Here is an 18,640-nt window from a genome sequence, read left to right on the forward strand (position 1 = left end):
TAGTAGTTGCGGAAAAAAACTGCTATGGCGGACCTGTCATAGATCGCAAAATGAACATATCTCAACAAATTCTCGCATTGGATGCTCGATACAATGCGTATCGGGTTCCAAACAACCCTTCATACCGTGAGTATCATTTATCTGTAACAAGGCGTTAAGTATACGTGTTGTTTGACTGTTGTAATTGTTTGCTGAAAAGTTGGACGTCAGATATTAGAACTGTTGTCCTAAACAGCTGATTGATGTCCATTTGCTGTAGGTACTTTGTACATAAGAAGAAGAAATCAGCTACTACGGGAAAACGCCAAAAGAGAGGTAAAGGACATAAGTTTATGTAGGTTTTTTTAAACTTATTGTTGGCAAGAGGGAACGGCAAATGCAGAGAAACATGAGATAAAAATAATAAAGTGGCCTTTAAAAGCGACCACTTCCTATGAGCTGACGCTTTTCCAGAGAGTACCAATGTCATTCCCGTGACTGGAATCGCTTAACAGCAGCCGTAGATTCCTTTTCTTTGACTAGGCATTTCACCATTAATGAACATGAATATGGAAGCAATCAGTTCGCAGTAATAAACACTACCTATGTATTTAAGAAAAAAAATAAGGCCTGAGAAAATTTAAGATCAGTATAGGATTTGAACCTATGACCTCTACAGTACTGCTGCAGTGTTCTACCAACTGAGCTAAAGAGCAAACTGGGAGCTGGTCACTTTGTTGGTTTTTTAATAAACTTGTGAAGGGATTAACAAATGACTGTGACTATGTATGAGAATCATATATGTGAACTGTGTATCAAGAAATAAATATGAGAGCAATTTTGACAGTATGAAGTGAAATAAAAAGCAAAAATGAAATAAAAAGCAAAAGTGAAAAAAAATTCAGGTCTGTACAGGATTTGAACTTATGACCACTATTGTTATCATACAAAATGTCCGTGCCCCACCCCCCCACACCCTCTCCATATAGAGTATATTTTCCCTTCCCAGCCCTCTGATGTGCAACCAATACACCAGGGTCTAATTCCTGCCCACTTCCTCCTCTCCTTACTGTTTTAAAGCACTTGAGAATGTTCAATGCACATTTTCAGTTTTCTTTATTTCTTTGATATGATAATAATGTAAAGCAATGTTATTGTTATGGTTACTGTGCAGAAATTGGATCATTCATGCCGCAGGCAGTATCTTTCCCTGAGAAGACAACTGTTGTCTAAAAGATATGGTCCATCTGAGTCATCGCTTTCAAGGTTAGAACTTTTCCTTGACAGTTTCCAAGGTTACCAAAGTATCAATTTATATTAATTTGACAGTTAAAATTGAATATTAGTTTATTTGGGAATAACTTTCTGAAGCTCTTTGATCAGCTTTTGCATCATTATACCCTAAAGTAACCTCACTTTTTTTTCTTTTTGTAGGAGCAGAAGTGCAAGCACATACAGCAAATTGAGTTCCTTTGAGGTTTGTTTGATGACCAGACTTGTCAGTTGAAGACAAGTTTGTGCTGAATTCTGCTCATTTCTGTGCAACTCTATAAATGTGCACGAAAACTTGATTCTGTTAATAGAAATTACAGATTCCCAGATCGAATCCATAGATGTTCTTTGATTGTCAAATCAGTCTGTGCAAATTTATTCATATGCTTGTCCTTCTAAAGGTATATATTAAAGAAGTAGAAAGGTTTTAAACAGTGAATACGTTTTTTGTGATTTGTTAGTCAGAAGCTTTGTTTTAATTGGGTACCATGTTAATAAGCATTAATTGTCCTTTGGTGCATGTGTAATGCAGGTGTCACTGAATAAGTGAAATTATTATTGTGTATGAGTTAAAATGAAGTGTTTCTTTTGATTGATACTCTTCCAGACAAGTTTTGATTCCTTGCACATTGATCCATCTGAAGGGGGACATTCTCCTGGCAAGCCTTCACATCGTCGTTACCACAGTTCAGGCTCCTTTAAATTCTTACCTCAAGCTGATATTCCAGAATCACCTCCAAGGGGTGTGGTACCCACTCGTAAGGCAGAAGCCAGCAGGTACGTTTTTCTAAACCCACTTTTCAATTTTGTTAGTTTTCTTTGTCCCTAATAGATGTATGTCCTCAAGTATGTCTTTGAACTTGTATTTTGACTTTGATCTTCTAGGAGGATGGCAGGGAACACTAGTTTGGGTGAGAATTATGCCTTTGCTGGGATGTATCACATCTTTGATCAGCATGCAGAAAGTGGTAAGAATGTCCCTAAAATGCTTTCTTAAATTTCTACAGCCTTGGAATTTCTTTATAACAGGAGCTTATATTTTGCTGAAATTTCTTTACCTAAGGAGCACAAATAATTTTGCTCACATGAATATGAATGTAAGTTTTGTGGTTGGTGGTTATTTTTATTTTTCAACCTTTTCAACCTTTCCCTCAGATTAATGCAATTAATTCTGACAGACAGTTTGAAGTCTTGTATTGTTGTTGGGTCACAGCCACTTCATGGTTCAAATTCAAACAATGTGTGGCTGTGAATCATACCTTTGCCATGTTGTGTCTCCTATAAGGCACTTTTCTGTGCAACCTAGGCTTGTGTCTTTAATTTAAAAAAAGTGATGCTTCCAAACCTCTGACAACTGATTTATTCCAATCTCTAGGAATGTAAACCAACCAATATCTCAATCTTTACTGAAAAAGTTGTTTTTAAGTTATTTTTGAATAAAATACATTTGTTTATTTTTAGTCACAGCAATCAAATTTGCCAATGATGACAAGTTTCGCTTGGGGTGTAGTTCTGCTGATGGGACACTGTCTGTCTGTGTTCTTGTTCCATCCCCTCCATCAGTTACTTGTACACTGAGAGGACACACAGCAGCTGTAACAGGTAAGTAAAAGCTAAGTGAAAAGCTAATAACCAATTGTTAACTGGACAATGAGCTTGTATGGCTGACAAATTGAGAAATCAACCCTGGCAGTACAAGTAGCTTGAACTGTGAGGAAAGTTTAAGTATTTTGGTTTGTACTTAAAGTCACAGGGAATAACTGTCACTCAAACCATGTCAGTGCATTGATCATATGTATTTGCCTCATCTTAGCATACTAGACTTCTGGGCCCAGTTGTTAGAAGGGCCAATGAACACCATTCAATGGATAAGTTGCTATCCAGTGGATAAGAGATAGCAAAACATATAGGGTTATCGACTGGATAGAAATTTATCCAGTGAATATCTGACCTTTGAACAGCTGGGGCCTGGTTGAGAGGATGGGTTTGAAGGCCTGGGCAGGTCTTTGGGGGCTGTCCTGGTGTACCGGTACACGGGGGAATTCCTATTGTTTTCATATCCATATATGGAGTTGTGACGCAGTTCGTTAATGTTTCGTTCCTTTGTGTACCGGTACACGAGGACACAACCGGTCTTTGTGTTCTGCCCTTATGTAAAATAATTAAATGATCACAATGCCTCTCTCCCCTCAGGAGTATGCATGTTTTATATACTCTGCATTCTGTCAAGGAAAAGTTTTGAACAAAATAAATCAAATTTCCCCGTAATGTTTCATACACTTTCCATTTTGATCCCTTGCAAAAATCAAAGGTTCTCTTCAAAGATCCAATACATGATTGACTCAGCGGAATTCACATTTTGCATGATACATTTGTACTCCAGCAACAGCCTCTGACTACCTCTGACTCCAGCAACAGCCATTGACATTGAATTTTGCTTTTTATTAGACTTTGACTGGTCAATTACCAATGACTTTATACTCTCTGCATCTTTGGATGGTACAGCAAGGGTGTGGAATCCTGCATCTGGGCAGTGTCTGCGAGTGGTGAATGACAGTCATTCCTGTGGTTTGACAGCTTGCAGATTTCAACCTGTGAATAACAACATGTTGCTTGTATCCTCTTAAATGGATTGATCTAAAGGAAGTGTAAAGTAATACAAATTTACAATAAAATTGGCTGATGGCCAAGGGCTCAACTTGGGCACAACAGACTGACTGCATAATGGTACTGATTTGTTAATGATTGTATTTATTGGGCTTAAATCTTTCTTCTTAACATCAGGTTGCTTATTTTCTTTACTGCCATCTGTACATTTTCCATGGTACTAACATGAAGAGTGTTGAAAAACCAAAGAGTATTTTTAGTTGGTGATCATTTTCTTTTCTCTCATGACTTTAATGTTTTATTTAGAGGTGCCTTAATCAGTGACACTGGAGAGTGACCAGCATCTAATTTCTCCTTACGATGTCACAACAGTCAACACTGCACTTAAGAAACTTATCCCCTTTATTCATAGGGTAACTAAAAAATTGTATCATGCTGTTAATCCTTAATCTTAAACAAAGACTGGAAATCAGAAGGGTCACCTCAGTCTTTTTAACATGTCCACTGGCAAAGGTTTCAAGGTACGGTGTAAAATGGTTATTCATATCATGCTTTCAAAAACTGTCTTTTTACTAGAGAAAAAAAAAGTGTTTTTGGTGCTCCTCTGCTTCTACGTATCTGATTTTGATCTGTTAACCCTGATGGTTTCCTTTAGAAATGAAAAGAATTCTGAGTTGATACGTGATCATGACATAAAGCTGTGTGAAATTTTAACATATGTAGTAACATTATAATTATAGCATAATAGTATTTTACTGTGGCATAGAACAGCACAGGACAGCCCACTGTGCCATCTCTGCTCCCCTGCTTCCTGCTTATAACATGAAAAGTTTGTGATATCACTAGTTAGTTGTATTTATGTCTTCTCCTAGGGTGGCAGTGCTAAAGTTTCAGCTGGGGTTAAGTCTGTTGAGTTTGACTCATCTGGTATTCTTGTGTGGGTGGGCGATGAAAAGGTATATGAACTACTCTGTCATTATTTAGACGCCATTTTGTTGGTTTTTCTTTTGGATGACTGGGTGGCCTCGTTTTCATGCTCCTGCTTCCATGAAAGCCTTGAAAGCGTAGACCACTAGGAGAGTGTCGTAAAGCCAACAAAAAAATTGTTACATTAGCCTTTGAGTACAGTGGAGGGAGGGAGCTTATTACATGCAAGAGAAGGTCATGTTTTTTTGGCGTAGCATCTGATGGATAAAGAGGGTGGGGCGAGTTTTGCAACCCATTTACAGATTGTGGATAAGAAAAATCAGTGGAATCCCAGTTAAATTTTATGTAATAATTGCCAAATAAAGAAAGTGATTGCATGTCGTGAGGTGTTTTAAATCAGATGCTCTTTGGATTCCCGTTAATCTTAATAGTCTCAACTTATTTGAATTTGTTATTTGATATATATTTGTATTTTAGGGAAGCATACACGCATTCTGTTTTGATGTGGCCTCTGGGCGACTTCATAAAGCCAAGCGGTAAGTTATAAAAGAGATTTTCACCCACGTCAACCCCATTTTCTGTCTGTATACCAGGTGTAAGAGCAGTAATTTGCAAAAACACATAGCAAAACAAAGCAAAACATGACCCCGGTGTAATAAGTCTTTTTTTTTTTCTTACAGAATGTCTATAACAGAGGGTAGTCCTGTGACTTCAATCTCATATCGCAGCTGGATGAATCGTGAGGCTAGGGACCCTGTGCTACTTGTCAATGTGGCCATAAATTTACTTTGCCTCTATGGGTGAGATTTGTGAACACATTATTCAAATGCACTTCACATAAACGTTAAGCCTCTGGGTAAAAATGAAAGAAACGAGACAAATATTATGGACTTTTCGTAGCAGTTGCTAAAAGAGAGTGAATGTATGAATGTTTGCAGTTGCAGAGAAGTGGTCCGCAGTGGAAGTCCGACTGTATTCCGATCACCTGTTTTCTGGTTACTGTTTCTGTGAGAAGATCTTACGCCTTAATAATTTCTTGGATTTGAAAGGTTATTTCTGTTCTTTTTCTTGTCAGAGTTGTAGACGATATGGGTGGGCTAAAATTAAAAAAGTCATTTGCCGTCGAACACAAGTCTCGTCATGTAAGAAGTTCATTTTGTCCCCTGATGTCGTTCAGACAAGGCGCTTGTGTCGGTATGTATAACGTGGATCATTCCACCAGCTTTTAATTTTTTTGTGTTCAGTAGAGTAAGAGAGATGGTACATTTTGAGTTGGGCCTTTTTAAAAAGAAAAGTTTAAAGAAAAGATTTAAACATTTGCTCATTCAATGGCTGCAATTTATTAATCTTATAATCAGGATTTTGTTTCCAAAACAATAATCCACAAGTTTACGTTATTGTAACATACCTAATTATGATAAAATTTTATTCTGATGGCCTTCTCGCTTGTTCATTAACCCATCCACCATCGAGATCTAAGTTTTTATCTCCAAACTGACTGTAAGTCATTTCTTCAATTTTTGTGTTTAGAATTTTTTTGTCAGATAAAAATCAGTCCTAGTTACCGGAAGGATATTTTAAGGAGAAAGAACTGTGCTTATTTGTTACTTAAACTTGTGTCTACAATTTCATAGTTTTTTATTTTGTACATAGTAAGTGCTAGTGAAGACATGGCGGTCTATTTCTTCGATGTGGAGCGCGCCGAGAAGCCTTGTGTGAATAAACTGTTAGGCCACTCGGCACCAGTCCTCGACGTTTGTTGGAACTATGACGAGAGTCTGCTGGCATCCTGTGATACTGAGGTAAGGGACTGACGAGAGTATCCGGAGGGGTGGGGGGAAGGAAAACGGGAGGGTGGTGAAGTGACAATTTACTTTATCCTAGAGACCGGTGCATCGAAATATTTGTTTTTTTTTTCGTACGTGCAGGGTGATTGAAGCAGTTTTTCAAGAATTTTTGTTTCTTTTCATTATATACCTTGTTACAAATTTCTGCTAGAACTTAAAATGACAATGCTTTAACTGTACGACCTGGTTAAGGAACTCTATATTTGCGTGCAGTATAATTCCATTATGAAAAAGTCGATTTTAAGCAAGTTAGGAAACCATCAATAATTGATTAACTTTTCTCAATGTAATTATTTTTTTTTTCTTTGTCTTCCTAAGGGAACTGTGATAGTGTGGAAGCGAGAACAGCGGGAAAAGCGCGTCCCGTGAAGCGCTAATGGAAAATGCTGGTGGTAAAAAACTAGGAATACTTATCATAATGAAATGTATAATTATCGATATCAGTGTAAGATAGGAAAGCATCTACATGTATTTGTTTTAGGATAGTATGTTGTAATGATAAACTGAAGACAACGGATTCCGCTACGTTAATTTGTCAGGCAACGTTGTTTATAATCGGTTTAGCATTAAAATCTTAAAAGACTTTTTTCATACTTCGTGGTTGATCCTGTTGGTGAATTTATCAGGCCATTGTTTGTTACTCTAGTCCCCCTGTTTATCGTCTTGCCCCATAAGTAATAGCTCCACCATGTTGGGCCTGTCTCATCACTAAAGTCATCACTTTATCATCATTCATCTTAAACTCCTCCCTCCTTACGCCCCGAAACATTTCATAACGGCGGATGGGTACAAAACAGTAATATCCTGTACCAAAAAACAATCAAGCACTGAGTTTTGGACTTTCGTGCGTATAAAGACGATAATAGCATACACATGCAGGATATTTCCGTTTTCATTATTTACGAGTTAGCTGAGATGGGCTTGATTTTTTCCTTTGTTTTATTGATTGTGAACAAGGGAAAATAATGGGTGTGCAAGAGAAAAATTATAGGACATTATTTTCTTTTGTTGTGAGCGAATCTGAGGATTTGAGGAAATTCAAAACGCGATTGCTTTCAGGATTGTTTAGAACTTGTCTTGTCGTTCGATTTTTTGCGAAAAAAGAATAATTCTCAAACCTGCTGTCATTGTCAATCATTAGCTCAAGCTTGTACAGTGTGTGATCATACAGATATTTGACGATCATCATACAAAGTTCAGACAACTGGCCTCCAAAGGGAAAATGTAATTAAGAGCTAGAAAAGAACAAGAAAATTTTTTTTTCTCCAAGGTTCGAGACAGAGTCTGTAGAGATTAAAAAATGTGTTTTAAAGAACTCCTTTATCGTTCATGAATCGCATTCATTTTGATAATACCTTTATTCTTTCCCCTTTAATTCATGTTCACCCACAACCATATCCCAACAAATGCTGTAAAGATGTCTTAGACAGCCTTTGATACGCGATGAGCAGTGATCGCTCAATTCGCAGCTGAAAGGAAAACGTGTTATACAGGTTGCTAAGGAAGGTTGGTTTTATTCAGGAGTCCTTCACAATAATTTATTTTCAGTGTGTTCCTACCGTATCTGTATACCCTTTATAAAAATTTCATGAGAAGTCAGCAGAAACTACACATCAGTTTTCCCACGGAAGCTCATAACTATTAAAACTTGCGTTAGTGCCGCTTAGTCTCTTTTGGTGATGCTTGGGGAGAGACACAAAAAGGCTGGAGTATGAGTACAAAGTGGCGAGAGTTCGCATCAAATACTACAGTACATGGCCTCCGCTATGTGTACGAAAGCCCTTCCAGAGTTCTCCGCTTTGTGTGGTTAATTCTTCTGTTACTATCTATAGCGTGGTATCTGTTCTTCGCGCAACAGAGTATAGCTCTCTACTTTTCCCGACCGGTAAACATCGAATACACCGAGGTTGTTCCGGAGAGCGGAAACCTTACCTTCCCTGCTGTAACGATTTGCAATTTAAACCGTTTCGTCAAAAGGAAAATCTTTATGCCTTACGACGAGGAAGACTTTCACAAATTGGGTCTAAATCTCTCTTCTTGCGCAGCCGTCAGGAAGGTCATCACTAACATGACTTGCGGACAAGCCTTGTTATGTTCCCACGAAAGGTATGGGGTCGAAGTTATAGAGAACTGCAACAAAACCAAGAAGCGAATTGTTGATGTTCTTAACAGCACCAAGGAAGCAGTGTTTAACCCGGAAAAGTTCTTGGGTGCTTACGGACATGAATTTGAAGAAATGTTTACGTATTACTGTACTTTTGCAACAAAGGAGGAGTGTAAATCTGCAGATTTCTTTCCTAATTTGATTCAAGGTGGCCGTTGCTTCACCTTTAACTCAGGAGAAAATGGAACAATAGTCCGTAACACAAGTGTCGCGGGATCTTCTGGCGGCCTAGCTGTCGTTTTGGACGTTCGAACGGATGAAGTTACCATCAGTGAGTTCTCTCGTGGGTTGAGAGTGATCATTCATGAACAAGGAGAGTACTTAAGCATGGACCATCATGGATTTAACGTTTTTCCTGGTTCACATACATTGGTCCGTGTAACTGCCATACAGGTAAGTTTTTTAATTTTAAGTATTTTTTCCCCTTCCCTCCAATTCAACAATACTTCTGATCCACAAACATTTGCGTGATTCTGGGATATGATTGGAGGTTTTTCCGTTGAGCAAGGCATTTTGTGGGGTTTGGTTGCGAGGTTTGAAGTGGTCTGGAAATTGCTTGGAGAAGAACTAAAAATTCAAAGGGAGAATTAATAAAAGTCCAAAAGTTGTCAAAATTTATGTAGCTTGTAGTACTACCAAATCGACATGTGAGCTTTCTACAAAACTGCAACAACAAACACTGGACAAACAAAAAGTAAAACTATCACAAAAACAGAATGAAGCTAGAACCAAGTCTCGTCTATTTCTGTCTTGTATTTGGCAGGGACACCGTCTCAAATCTCCATACAAAACAAACTGCACAGAGCGAGTACTTCCTGGAATACCTCACTACAGTAGGGACGCCTGCATCATACAATGTCTTGCCAACAAGACCGTGGAAATGTGCGGATGTAAGCTGGTTGGAGTACCACGTAGGTGAAACGGAACACGTTGCCAAATACAGATATGCAAAATAAAGCTCTTAACTTAGTGAGTTCACCGCTAATGATGATAAAAAAATAACTTTTTTTATTATGTTTAATTATTTGCTCTCCTTTGATTTCTGTTCAACGTCTGCAGTTCCTTCAAAGGCTCCAGTCTGCACGTTCCAACACCAATATTGCTTCACTAAGACTAGAGGTTTGTGTAATTTTTTTTCTTTGAAGTTCAAAGGCTATGCTTATCTGTCCAACAAACACAAAACAAAAAAGTGTCTGAGCTCTTTTCACTGGTCCTCCTTCCACGGGTTTGTGGATTGTAAATGTCCCCAGTTTGGTGCAATAAGCCGAGCTTTCCTTGTTAGTGAAGTAACGATATTAGGTGTGAAAACGTGCTCATGTCTTAATTAATAAACTAATAGATTTATTAACATCTAGTTGATGAAAAGGGGAAAAAAAGTGCCAGAGTCATATCTAGAGAATTTGAGTAGTTGTAGTTGTGCATGTTTGATCTTAATTTAATACTACAAAAAATTGTTCAGCTGTATGTGCAAATGTATACTTCCTTAGACCAGGAAGAGTATTGAACTGAAGGAGGCTAATTGATTGAGATTATAATGTAAAACAATTTTTTTTGTTTGTTCGTTGGTTTGACCACTTGCGTGTATGATGCTTCTCTTTCATACCACGTGAACTCTTCTTGCACTCAGAGTCATTCAATGCGTATCACTGTTTCTGCGGGTTGCCTTGCCAAGAAGTTGATTACAGGATCCAAGTGTCTACCTCTGAATTCCCGGACCACGGTGCTGCAAAAATACTTCATCAACGATATGGCTATAATAAAAGCATGGAATATCAGAGGTTACTAAGTGTAAAAAGCATGAAAGTTGGAAATTCGGGCATATTTGCCAATATTTAAAATGAACAAAGTGACACATTCAAAGTTTTATGAGATGTAAGAAATTTTGGAATATCCTTTGGCCCTTGAAAGTAATGTAACACTCATTCTCCCGGTGCTTGCTGCTTTTGAGATGATGTACGTCTAACGAGTTGACTAAAACCATCTTTTATACAACGAACGTAAATGAAATGTCTTTTCGGTTAAAAGCACTTACAGAAATGTCTCAGAATATGCTAAAAACAATAAAAAACTACTCTGCTTATAACGTACACCTACACCAAGGGTCCTTGGTATATTAGCTCAGATACCGTGCCTTGTAAACCAATCGAAATTAAAGAACTGAAATTAATCATGGAGAGTTTGAAGTGGACAATTATACTGATACGTTTTAGACCTATGTTCGTTGTTACGTGGATTACAGAGTACATAAAATTAGAGAAATACACTACTGAGCTTTTTGTTAGAAAATCCACGATTATACAGCTTACATATCAGATATTATAATGTGAATCCTGCACATTTTGTTTAAAGAAATTTCCTTGAGATGCTATAAATAGAACTAAAAATTATTTAGTTTTTTAGGGTCTTCTTAAGAAAGTTTAAAAGGAATTAATATCTAGCTGTCACTTTTTCCACGTGGTCTTCCTCTGATTTTCAGGAAAAACCTGGTTTTCCTTCAAATTGGGTTCCAGTACCAAGGGTACACAGTCATGGAAGAAAGAGCAAGTTATGGCATCGAGAGCCTCTTAGGTTAGAAATTCTGCGCCAAAGATAATTGATTTGACTGTCTTGACTTCTTTTCTATTCTAGCCTTTTTAATCATTTTTTTCCTAGTGTAAGATTAACAAATGGACCTCGGAGATGAGAGTAAAACTGCTTAATTAGAGATGTGTAGAGTTTTCAGTTCCGATCTTTTTCTCTTTCGCTTTTCTGCAGCACTGCCTGCGTATCACAATACATTACGATAAACTTTGTTTAAAGAGATTACCTCGAGATTGTGATAAATTGATAACCCTGCATTTTCTGAATTGTTGATGCTGAAAAGATTAGACTGACTTTCCAACTCGCTGGTCTATTACTTTTATTTATTTTATTTATAATTTTAATTTTATTATTATTGTTATTAATATCATTAGTATTATTTTCACTATTCTGGTCATCATTATCATAATTATTGTTATAATAATAATATTATTATTATTTTGTCGTTAGTAACTCAAATTTCTCCAAAAGACAAGAGGAGCAGAAAGAACTCGCAACCAACAAACGATAGTCAGGAAAAGTAATGTGAATGTAACATCTGGCGAAACTCGTTGTTTAATGTTACTTTTCGTTCTCTTTCTACACCAGGTGATCTTGGAGGCAATATGGGACTATTTTTGGGCTGTAGCATATTGACATTGTTTGAGTTTGGAGACTTGTTGTGGAAAATCTTGAAGTTCAAGGAGAACCGAGTTAAAAAAATAGACTCTGCAGGACGGGAAAAATCTGAAACAGAATGAAAGGAGAATGCATTGACCAAGAATTTCATACAGCTTGGTTACTATTTTAAAACTCTTCATTATACCAACACTTTGAAACTGGTTTCCCTATTAAATTTTTGCCATTTGGCCGTTTCAGTGATTATTGTATGCTTTAAGTTATTTTCTGGTGATTATCTAAAGTATCATTCACACAAATGAATTCGAAAAGTCTCACAACATAATTTGTGTTTGTAGAAGGCCGGGCTTATGCCTCAGACACGAGGGACTTACATTCAAAATATCACGGCCTATTAGCACAGAGAGAATACGGCGAATCTCCCTTCTGGCTCAGATTACTTATTTCAGTCCAGACCCGTGCACGCGCTGCAAGGTTATAAACGGTGTAATGTATTGGTGATAAGCTATGTCAACGGGGTTGAGCATGCGCTGATTGTGAAAGAGTCTTCAAGCACCTGCATGATGTTTAGATTTATTGAAAAAAAAAAAACGAAATAAGCACAAAAAAAGTCATTAAGAAACTCTTCCAAAGCCACCTTAAGTAAATTGCATGCATTCACATGTTCTTTAGTAGCACCTTTGGGATATGCCTACACTCATCAGCCAAGTTTGGCAGCTGTTTCGTTGAAATGTGCGTCAGTCAAAACTGTAATTTGGACTTCACCACTTGGATTAAAAATAGATTCCCTGCCATCTTGGTAAACAATGAAACGTGTTCCATGCGAGAGTTTGATGAATGAGGTCTTAATTAGAAATCAGTTTTGTTTTGCAGATCGGAAATAAAGAGCAAACACCATCAGAAAACTGTCAAATTATTTCATAAGGCTTTCTCATATAGCCTTTTAAGTAACTGTGAAGGTTACAATTTAAACCACGCGCATTTGTAACGGGGTTTTAATTAATTATTACAACACACAAGCAGTATTGTAGTGAAAAAAGGGTCATTACTTGCATGCAATAAATTTTAATAATAATATTTGTTCTTTGTAATGCACATTTTACATGTGCATATGATCAAATGCGCGAAATTTGTGCTTTGATGAACTATGTATGTCATTTATGCCTACAACTAACTAAGTCAGACATTGAGAGCAATCACTCCAACTTAGGTTGTAAAGCAGAACGCATTCTATCACTGTAATTGCTCGTTGCAAATGAATTTAATTCTGAATAGTATTTTAATTTTTTAGCCTCGTATGGGTCCATTCCTCCGTTGTGATTAAGCCGTTATAATTTCATCTTGACTGTAAAACGTATTGGTAAGTGTAGGTGTTTCGTTCGGGAAAAAAAAGGTGCGAATTCTCTCTGCGTTAATGTTTCAAGTAACAAATTAAAGAAGGCTTGCGCACACATTTCATCATCCTTTTGTCTTCTCAATCTGCCTTTTTCAATACTGCCGGAAATAAAAATAATGAATGATTTCAATTTTTAACTGTCAAGTCATTATTTTGATGAAAGGTATAATTTACAATTTTCCCTTTTTCCTTATTTTAAATTTTATTCTGTATTACTGTTGTTATATTTCTCATGAACCTTTTAGGAAGGAAGGAATAACAGGATTGTGTTATTCTATTTTTTTTTAAACATTTAGGAAAGACAGGCGAATTAAGGATTGTTTTGGATTTCATTGTGTTTAAATTATTTATGGTTTCCGCTGCGTTTTTTTGTGTCTTATGCAAAGTGGAAACGCACCAGAGAGAGATTTTATTAGCGCTTTTTTCTGTCTTATGTAAAGTGGAAACGCATCGGAGAGAAATTTTATCAGCGGTTTTTTCTGTCTTATGTAAAGTAGAAACTCACCAGCGAGATATTTTATTTGAAGTGTAAGGTGCTTCGATTTGGCTTAGATTCTTCGATTCAACAAGGCTCTAACAGCATGGTTGCCACCAAATGGCGAAAATTTGTGTCTGATACAACCGTTCACGGTCTTCGCTATGTCTTTGAAAGCCCTTCAAGACTTCGTCGGTTGATTTGGCTGTTGCTTCTCTTGGGTGCAATCGCGATTGAAATCTATTTCTTAATAGAAAGTGTTGAGAAATACTCCTCAAAGCCATTTAACACAGAATTCACAGAGGTTGTCCCTGAGAATGGAGAAATTTCGTTTCCTGCGGTGACAATTTGTAACCTAAACCGATTCGTCAAAAGGAAAATTAATATGTTTGAAAATGACGAGAACTTTCACAAAATGGGGTTAAATCTCTCTGCTTGTGAAGTGACAATTAAGGTGAACAAATCCTTGAGTTGTGGACAAGCGCTAATGTGTGCCTTTGAACCATTTGGCTGGGCAATTGCAGAGAATTGCAACATGACCATAAGACAGCGAATAATCAGTGCCCTTAACAGGACAAAGGAGCCAATTTTCAACCCCGAAGAGTTTATAGAAACTTTTGGACATGACTTTGCCGAAATGTTTCTATATTACTGTCGCTTTTCAGTATCGCAGGACTGCACGAGTGCCGATTTTCATCCAACGCTTACCAAAAATGGTCGCTGCTTTACCTTCAACTCCGGGAAAAATGGAACCAAAGTGCGCAGTACAAGACGGGCTGGAGTATCAGGAGGTCTAAGTGTTATTTTAGATGTACAGGCTTACGAAAACACTGTAAGCGAATTCTCGCGAGGGCTGCGAGTTGTTGTACATGATCCAGGAGCCATTGTAGATTTGGATAAAGGCTTTAATGTCTTTCCTGGATCACACGCTTTGGCACGAATAGCTGCAATAAAGGTAAGTCTTGTCATATCCCAGCTGCTGCACCGTTAAAATGTGTTTCAGTTTTTTTAAAAAAAATTATTTTCGCGAACCAGATAAGAGCCTTTTTCTGTGCGATACGCGATGTACTAGCAGGTTACGTCTGTCAGTTTGAAGATAAACATGCTTATGTCTGACAGAACGGTTGTACGCCTGTGAAGATCGTTCCTGACACGTTAAACATTGATAGGAAATGTTTGACGAAGCCATCGAAACTTACTGTTGCCAAAGAGGACGAATGATGGGCTTGGAACTTTTTCAAGATATGCTGATAAAGTTGTTTTGGAAACAACAGCAAAAACACGAGAAAACATTCTACAAAACGAGAAAGAAAACAAACAGGACAAAACCAAATAATACATAAATCATGAGCTCTTCACTTAATAGATTTACTCATGCTAGATATTGCAAAAACTCAATCGCAGAGACAGGACCCAAACTAAACTAATAACTCATTGTGAACTCTCTCATTTCGTACTTGTCGAGCTCAGATAGGTTGGACCTTGACAGTTATTCTGAATACGATGATCAGTTTGGAGAAGAGATTTGATCACTTGCATCTTCTGGAAGAACCTTTGCGTTGTAACATCCGGACATTTAATCTAACCTTCTTCACTTGTCGTTGAAAGAGTATCTATTTATTTAGTTATTCTAGCCGGATAACTTACTCGTTTAATACATTTCCCAACCGAAGATATGGGTTCATTTTGTTTTGGTATGATTACGGCTCAAACTAGGAGATTAAGTATCTCCTGGTATGAGGTCGATTTCAGGTAAGGGAAGATGAAACACCCTAGTGGGAGGCAGTGTCCTGTGCTTGGGACAGCGAAAAATCATCGTAACTTGTAAATTTTATATTTCTAAGCTCTGTTTCTTTTCGCATGTAAAACAAATATTAGATCAAAGTAACTAATCAAGTTGTACAAAAGCAATATCTAAGACAATTTTTCTATTCCTACAAAAATTTCAGCATGAGCGACTACCGTATCCGTATAAGTCTGACTGCACGAGGAGAGTCCTTCCTAAAATAACCCGTTACAGTAGAGATGGCTGCTTCATACAATGTAAAGCAAATGTCACCTTAAAAAGGTGCGGCTGTAGAGAGATCGGTGCTCCAGGTAAGCAGGTACCATAATAGTCAAAACATTTTATCCTCGCTTCGCCTGCAAACTTGGCATAGTAAAATAGACTCCGGTGGCCTTTCTTGGGGTACGTTGACCTTCCATGGGACAAGCTGAGTGACAACTCTCACAGTCCACCGTCATGTTGTATTAATTATTCAAATAAATCTGATATTTCCTGTTTGCATCTCAGTGCCATCAAACTCGCCGGTTTGTTCTTTTCAACACCACTTCTGCGAGAAACAGAAAGCAGGTAACAAGAAACTCCAGTTATACCGGTTTACTTTAGTAATACATTTGTTGAACATTTTCATGACCATCTTTAAGAGAGATGCTCTGATCAAGGGCTAACGTTCTAAAGTCATCTTTAGAAACTCTTTATGGTGGTTAATTTAAACAGCATCACAGTTTCTTTTGAGACGCACCCTCGTTACTCATCTATAACAAAACATTTTCCGAAAAACGTCGGTCGACTAGGAGATATATGAGTTCATTTCCTGCAGAAATTCATCGTCTTTAAAGGATCGAAGATATGGTGAAGCTACAAGAGAAGGTCTCTGAGCCGAACTGAAAAGTTTTAGACTTAAACGCTCTCTAAAAAAAGTTTTCCTTTTTCATTCCAGAGTCGTACAATCCTTTCAACTGTTCATGCGATATTCCTTGCGAGGAGACAGAGTACATGACTCAGGTGTCTTACTCTCAATTCCCTGATGATGGAGCATCTAAAATTCTAAAATACAAGCACGCTTACAACAAAAGCGTAGAATATCAGAGGTAACCATGTCAAAATGTACCTAAGAGGATGCACATTCGATGCACATTCGAATGAGTGGATTAATCGTGACTTAACTGTTTTGGTGTTGGTCCATTTTAGAATTCGATTAGAAATTTATCCATGAATAGATTCTCAACCACAGTTTTCCATCAGTAAGAGATAGAAGTTACCGTGTTTATCCCAAATAAGATGGGTGTTAATTTAGCAAAATACTTCGTGTAAAAGCGTTGTTTCAAATTCATTTTAAGGGAAAATTTAGTGTTCCTCCAGGTTGGATATCAGCGTCATGGATACACTCTGATGAGAGAAAGTCCAAGCTACAAGATTGGGAGCTTGATGGGTATTTAAGAATTTGAAAAATTTGCCTTCTTGTTGTTTTTGTTGTTATTGTTGTTGTTATTGTTGTTGGTATTGTTACTATATATTGATGCAGAAGCAAAGTGATGGTGGAATAATTGTATTGTAGATAGATTGTGAATATCTTTGATAACCATAGCCAATTACGATTTTTGAACGAGAAAAAAATCCTCCATACACCATGCATGTTGTCTTTGAATTAATTAACTTGAGGTAGAACTTCGGGGAACAAATATAGGGTTAGCTTAGGTTAATAATGAACGTGTGTGTTTTTCTTCAGGTGATATCGGTGGAAATATGGGTCTTTTCCTGGGCTGCAGTCTATTAACAATATTTGAATTTTTTGACCTGGCTTGGAACATCTTGGAATATCGAGCGAACAAGAATAGAAATATTGCTCAGGAGCAGATGGGAAACGAAGGAGTATGAAACATTCTAACTAATTGGTATAAGGAGCTTGTTCTTGTTTACGCCTAAAAACAAAAAAGAGCATAGGGACGGGGTCAATATCAGTAGCTGGATACAGGATGCATGTACATACCAAGAGGCACGCGGGATTCATATAATAACTTCTATTATGACGTGAAAGACATTCAAGTCTAATTGTACTGTATGCGGAATGTCTGTCAAACGATCTTACAGTCGAACCTCTCTTAAGCGATACTGTACTAAGCGACACCCAGTATTAAGCGGTGGTGGTCACCTTTGACTGAGTCCTAATGGCTCCAAGCGGAGCCACCTAAGTCAAACAAATACTAATCTTTCAAGTAAAATTTTATCCATGTTTCTCTACCAAAATCAATGTTAGTAGTATTTTGGGCGAGTGTTTGTACATGAAAGGGTCAATTATGGCATAAAATGACGTTTTTTATATTATCCCTATTCTGTGGAACCTGCATTAATCTGTCACCTCACCATTTCCTGCGGATAACCGCCTAGTTCAGGTTTAGTTTGGTTGCTTAGCTACCAAGAGTTTTAGTGCATGTGGTGGGTCCAGTCCAGACTAGAATTCAAAGCTTCAACTACAGGCAGGAGTTATCATTAAGATAATTCAGGACTTTATTTCAATTCATCTTCTGCAAGGGTTTGTACTACTGATTAATATCACTATCCGTCAAACCGGTTCAGAACTTACGCCGCTACAAATGCATTCTTTACATGTCGATATTTACAACTTCATGGAAAATTTATAATTCATCCAGTCCTTCCCTTTTAATGCTAACAGCTACATGCAGTGCAGTTGAACACTACCCTCTACATCAACGGAAATAGAGTAAAAATGGTGAAAGAAACGTTAACAAGATATTCTACTATTGACAATAGGGATTTTTATAGATAATCTTCCGCGGAATTTACAATAATGGTAATATACAAAAAAGTTATTTTAGACTGGGTCATATCAATCAAATGTTGATTACCAAACACGATATTATTATTTATATTTCGATTATAGAAAATCTGTCAGGAATGACTATGATGATAATGATACCGTTAACAATACTAGATAAAGTGATAATAATAACTGGATACACCATTAAAAAAA

The 18,640-nt window shown here is 37.3% G+C and overlaps 3 protein-coding genes across 3 annotated transcripts; all 3 read left to right on the forward strand.

Annotated features, from left to right (window-relative positions):
* Nucleotides 1–17: 17 nt before the first annotated feature.
* On the forward strand, nt 18–7,220 carry LOC131793196 (WD repeat-containing protein 13). Its single transcript, XM_059110603.2, has 15 exons — nt 18–126; nt 260–315; nt 1,154–1,245; nt 1,414–1,456; nt 1,859–2,028; nt 2,137–2,219; nt 2,713–2,853; nt 3,700–3,866; nt 4,320–4,379; nt 4,731–4,814; nt 5,263–5,321; nt 5,466–5,585; nt 5,861–5,979; nt 6,439–6,587; nt 6,951–7,220. The coding sequence occupies exons 1-15, from the start codon at nt 51–53 to the stop codon at nt 6,999–7,001; spliced, it is 1,470 nt and encodes a 489-aa protein (XP_058966586.2). The 5' UTR covers nt 18–50; the 3' UTR covers nt 7,002–7,220.
* A 1,104-nt stretch (nt 7,221–8,324) lies between these two features.
* LOC131793229 (acid-sensing ion channel 2) lies at nt 8,325–12,232 on the forward strand. The gene is made up of 6 exons (XM_059110645.2): nt 8,325–9,189; nt 9,560–9,707; nt 9,856–9,915; nt 10,424–10,574; nt 11,273–11,364; nt 11,965–12,232. Exons 1-6 carry the CDS (start codon nt 8,344–8,346, stop codon nt 12,114–12,116), a joined length of 1,449 nt encoding a protein of 482 aa, XP_058966628.2. The 5' UTR covers nt 8,325–8,343; the 3' UTR covers nt 12,117–12,232.
* Nucleotides 12,233–13,724: 1,492 nt separating this feature from the next.
* On the forward strand, nt 13,725–18,636 carry LOC131793220 (acid-sensing ion channel 2-like). The gene is made up of 6 exons (XM_059110634.2): nt 13,725–14,820; nt 15,815–15,962; nt 16,159–16,218; nt 16,589–16,739; nt 16,989–17,080; nt 17,378–18,636. Exons 1-6 carry the CDS (start codon nt 13,972–13,974, stop codon nt 17,524–17,526), a joined length of 1,449 nt encoding a protein of 482 aa, XP_058966617.2. The 5' UTR covers nt 13,725–13,971; the 3' UTR covers nt 17,527–18,636.
* The last annotated feature ends 4 nt before the right edge of the window (nt 18,637–18,640 follow it).

The sequence above is a fragment of the Pocillopora verrucosa genome, chromosome 8, assembly GCF_036669915.1.
Source record: "Pocillopora verrucosa isolate sample1 chromosome 8, ASM3666991v2, whole genome shotgun sequence".
In the NCBI taxonomy this organism is placed as follows: domain Eukaryota; kingdom Metazoa; phylum Cnidaria; class Anthozoa; order Scleractinia; family Pocilloporidae; genus Pocillopora; species Pocillopora verrucosa.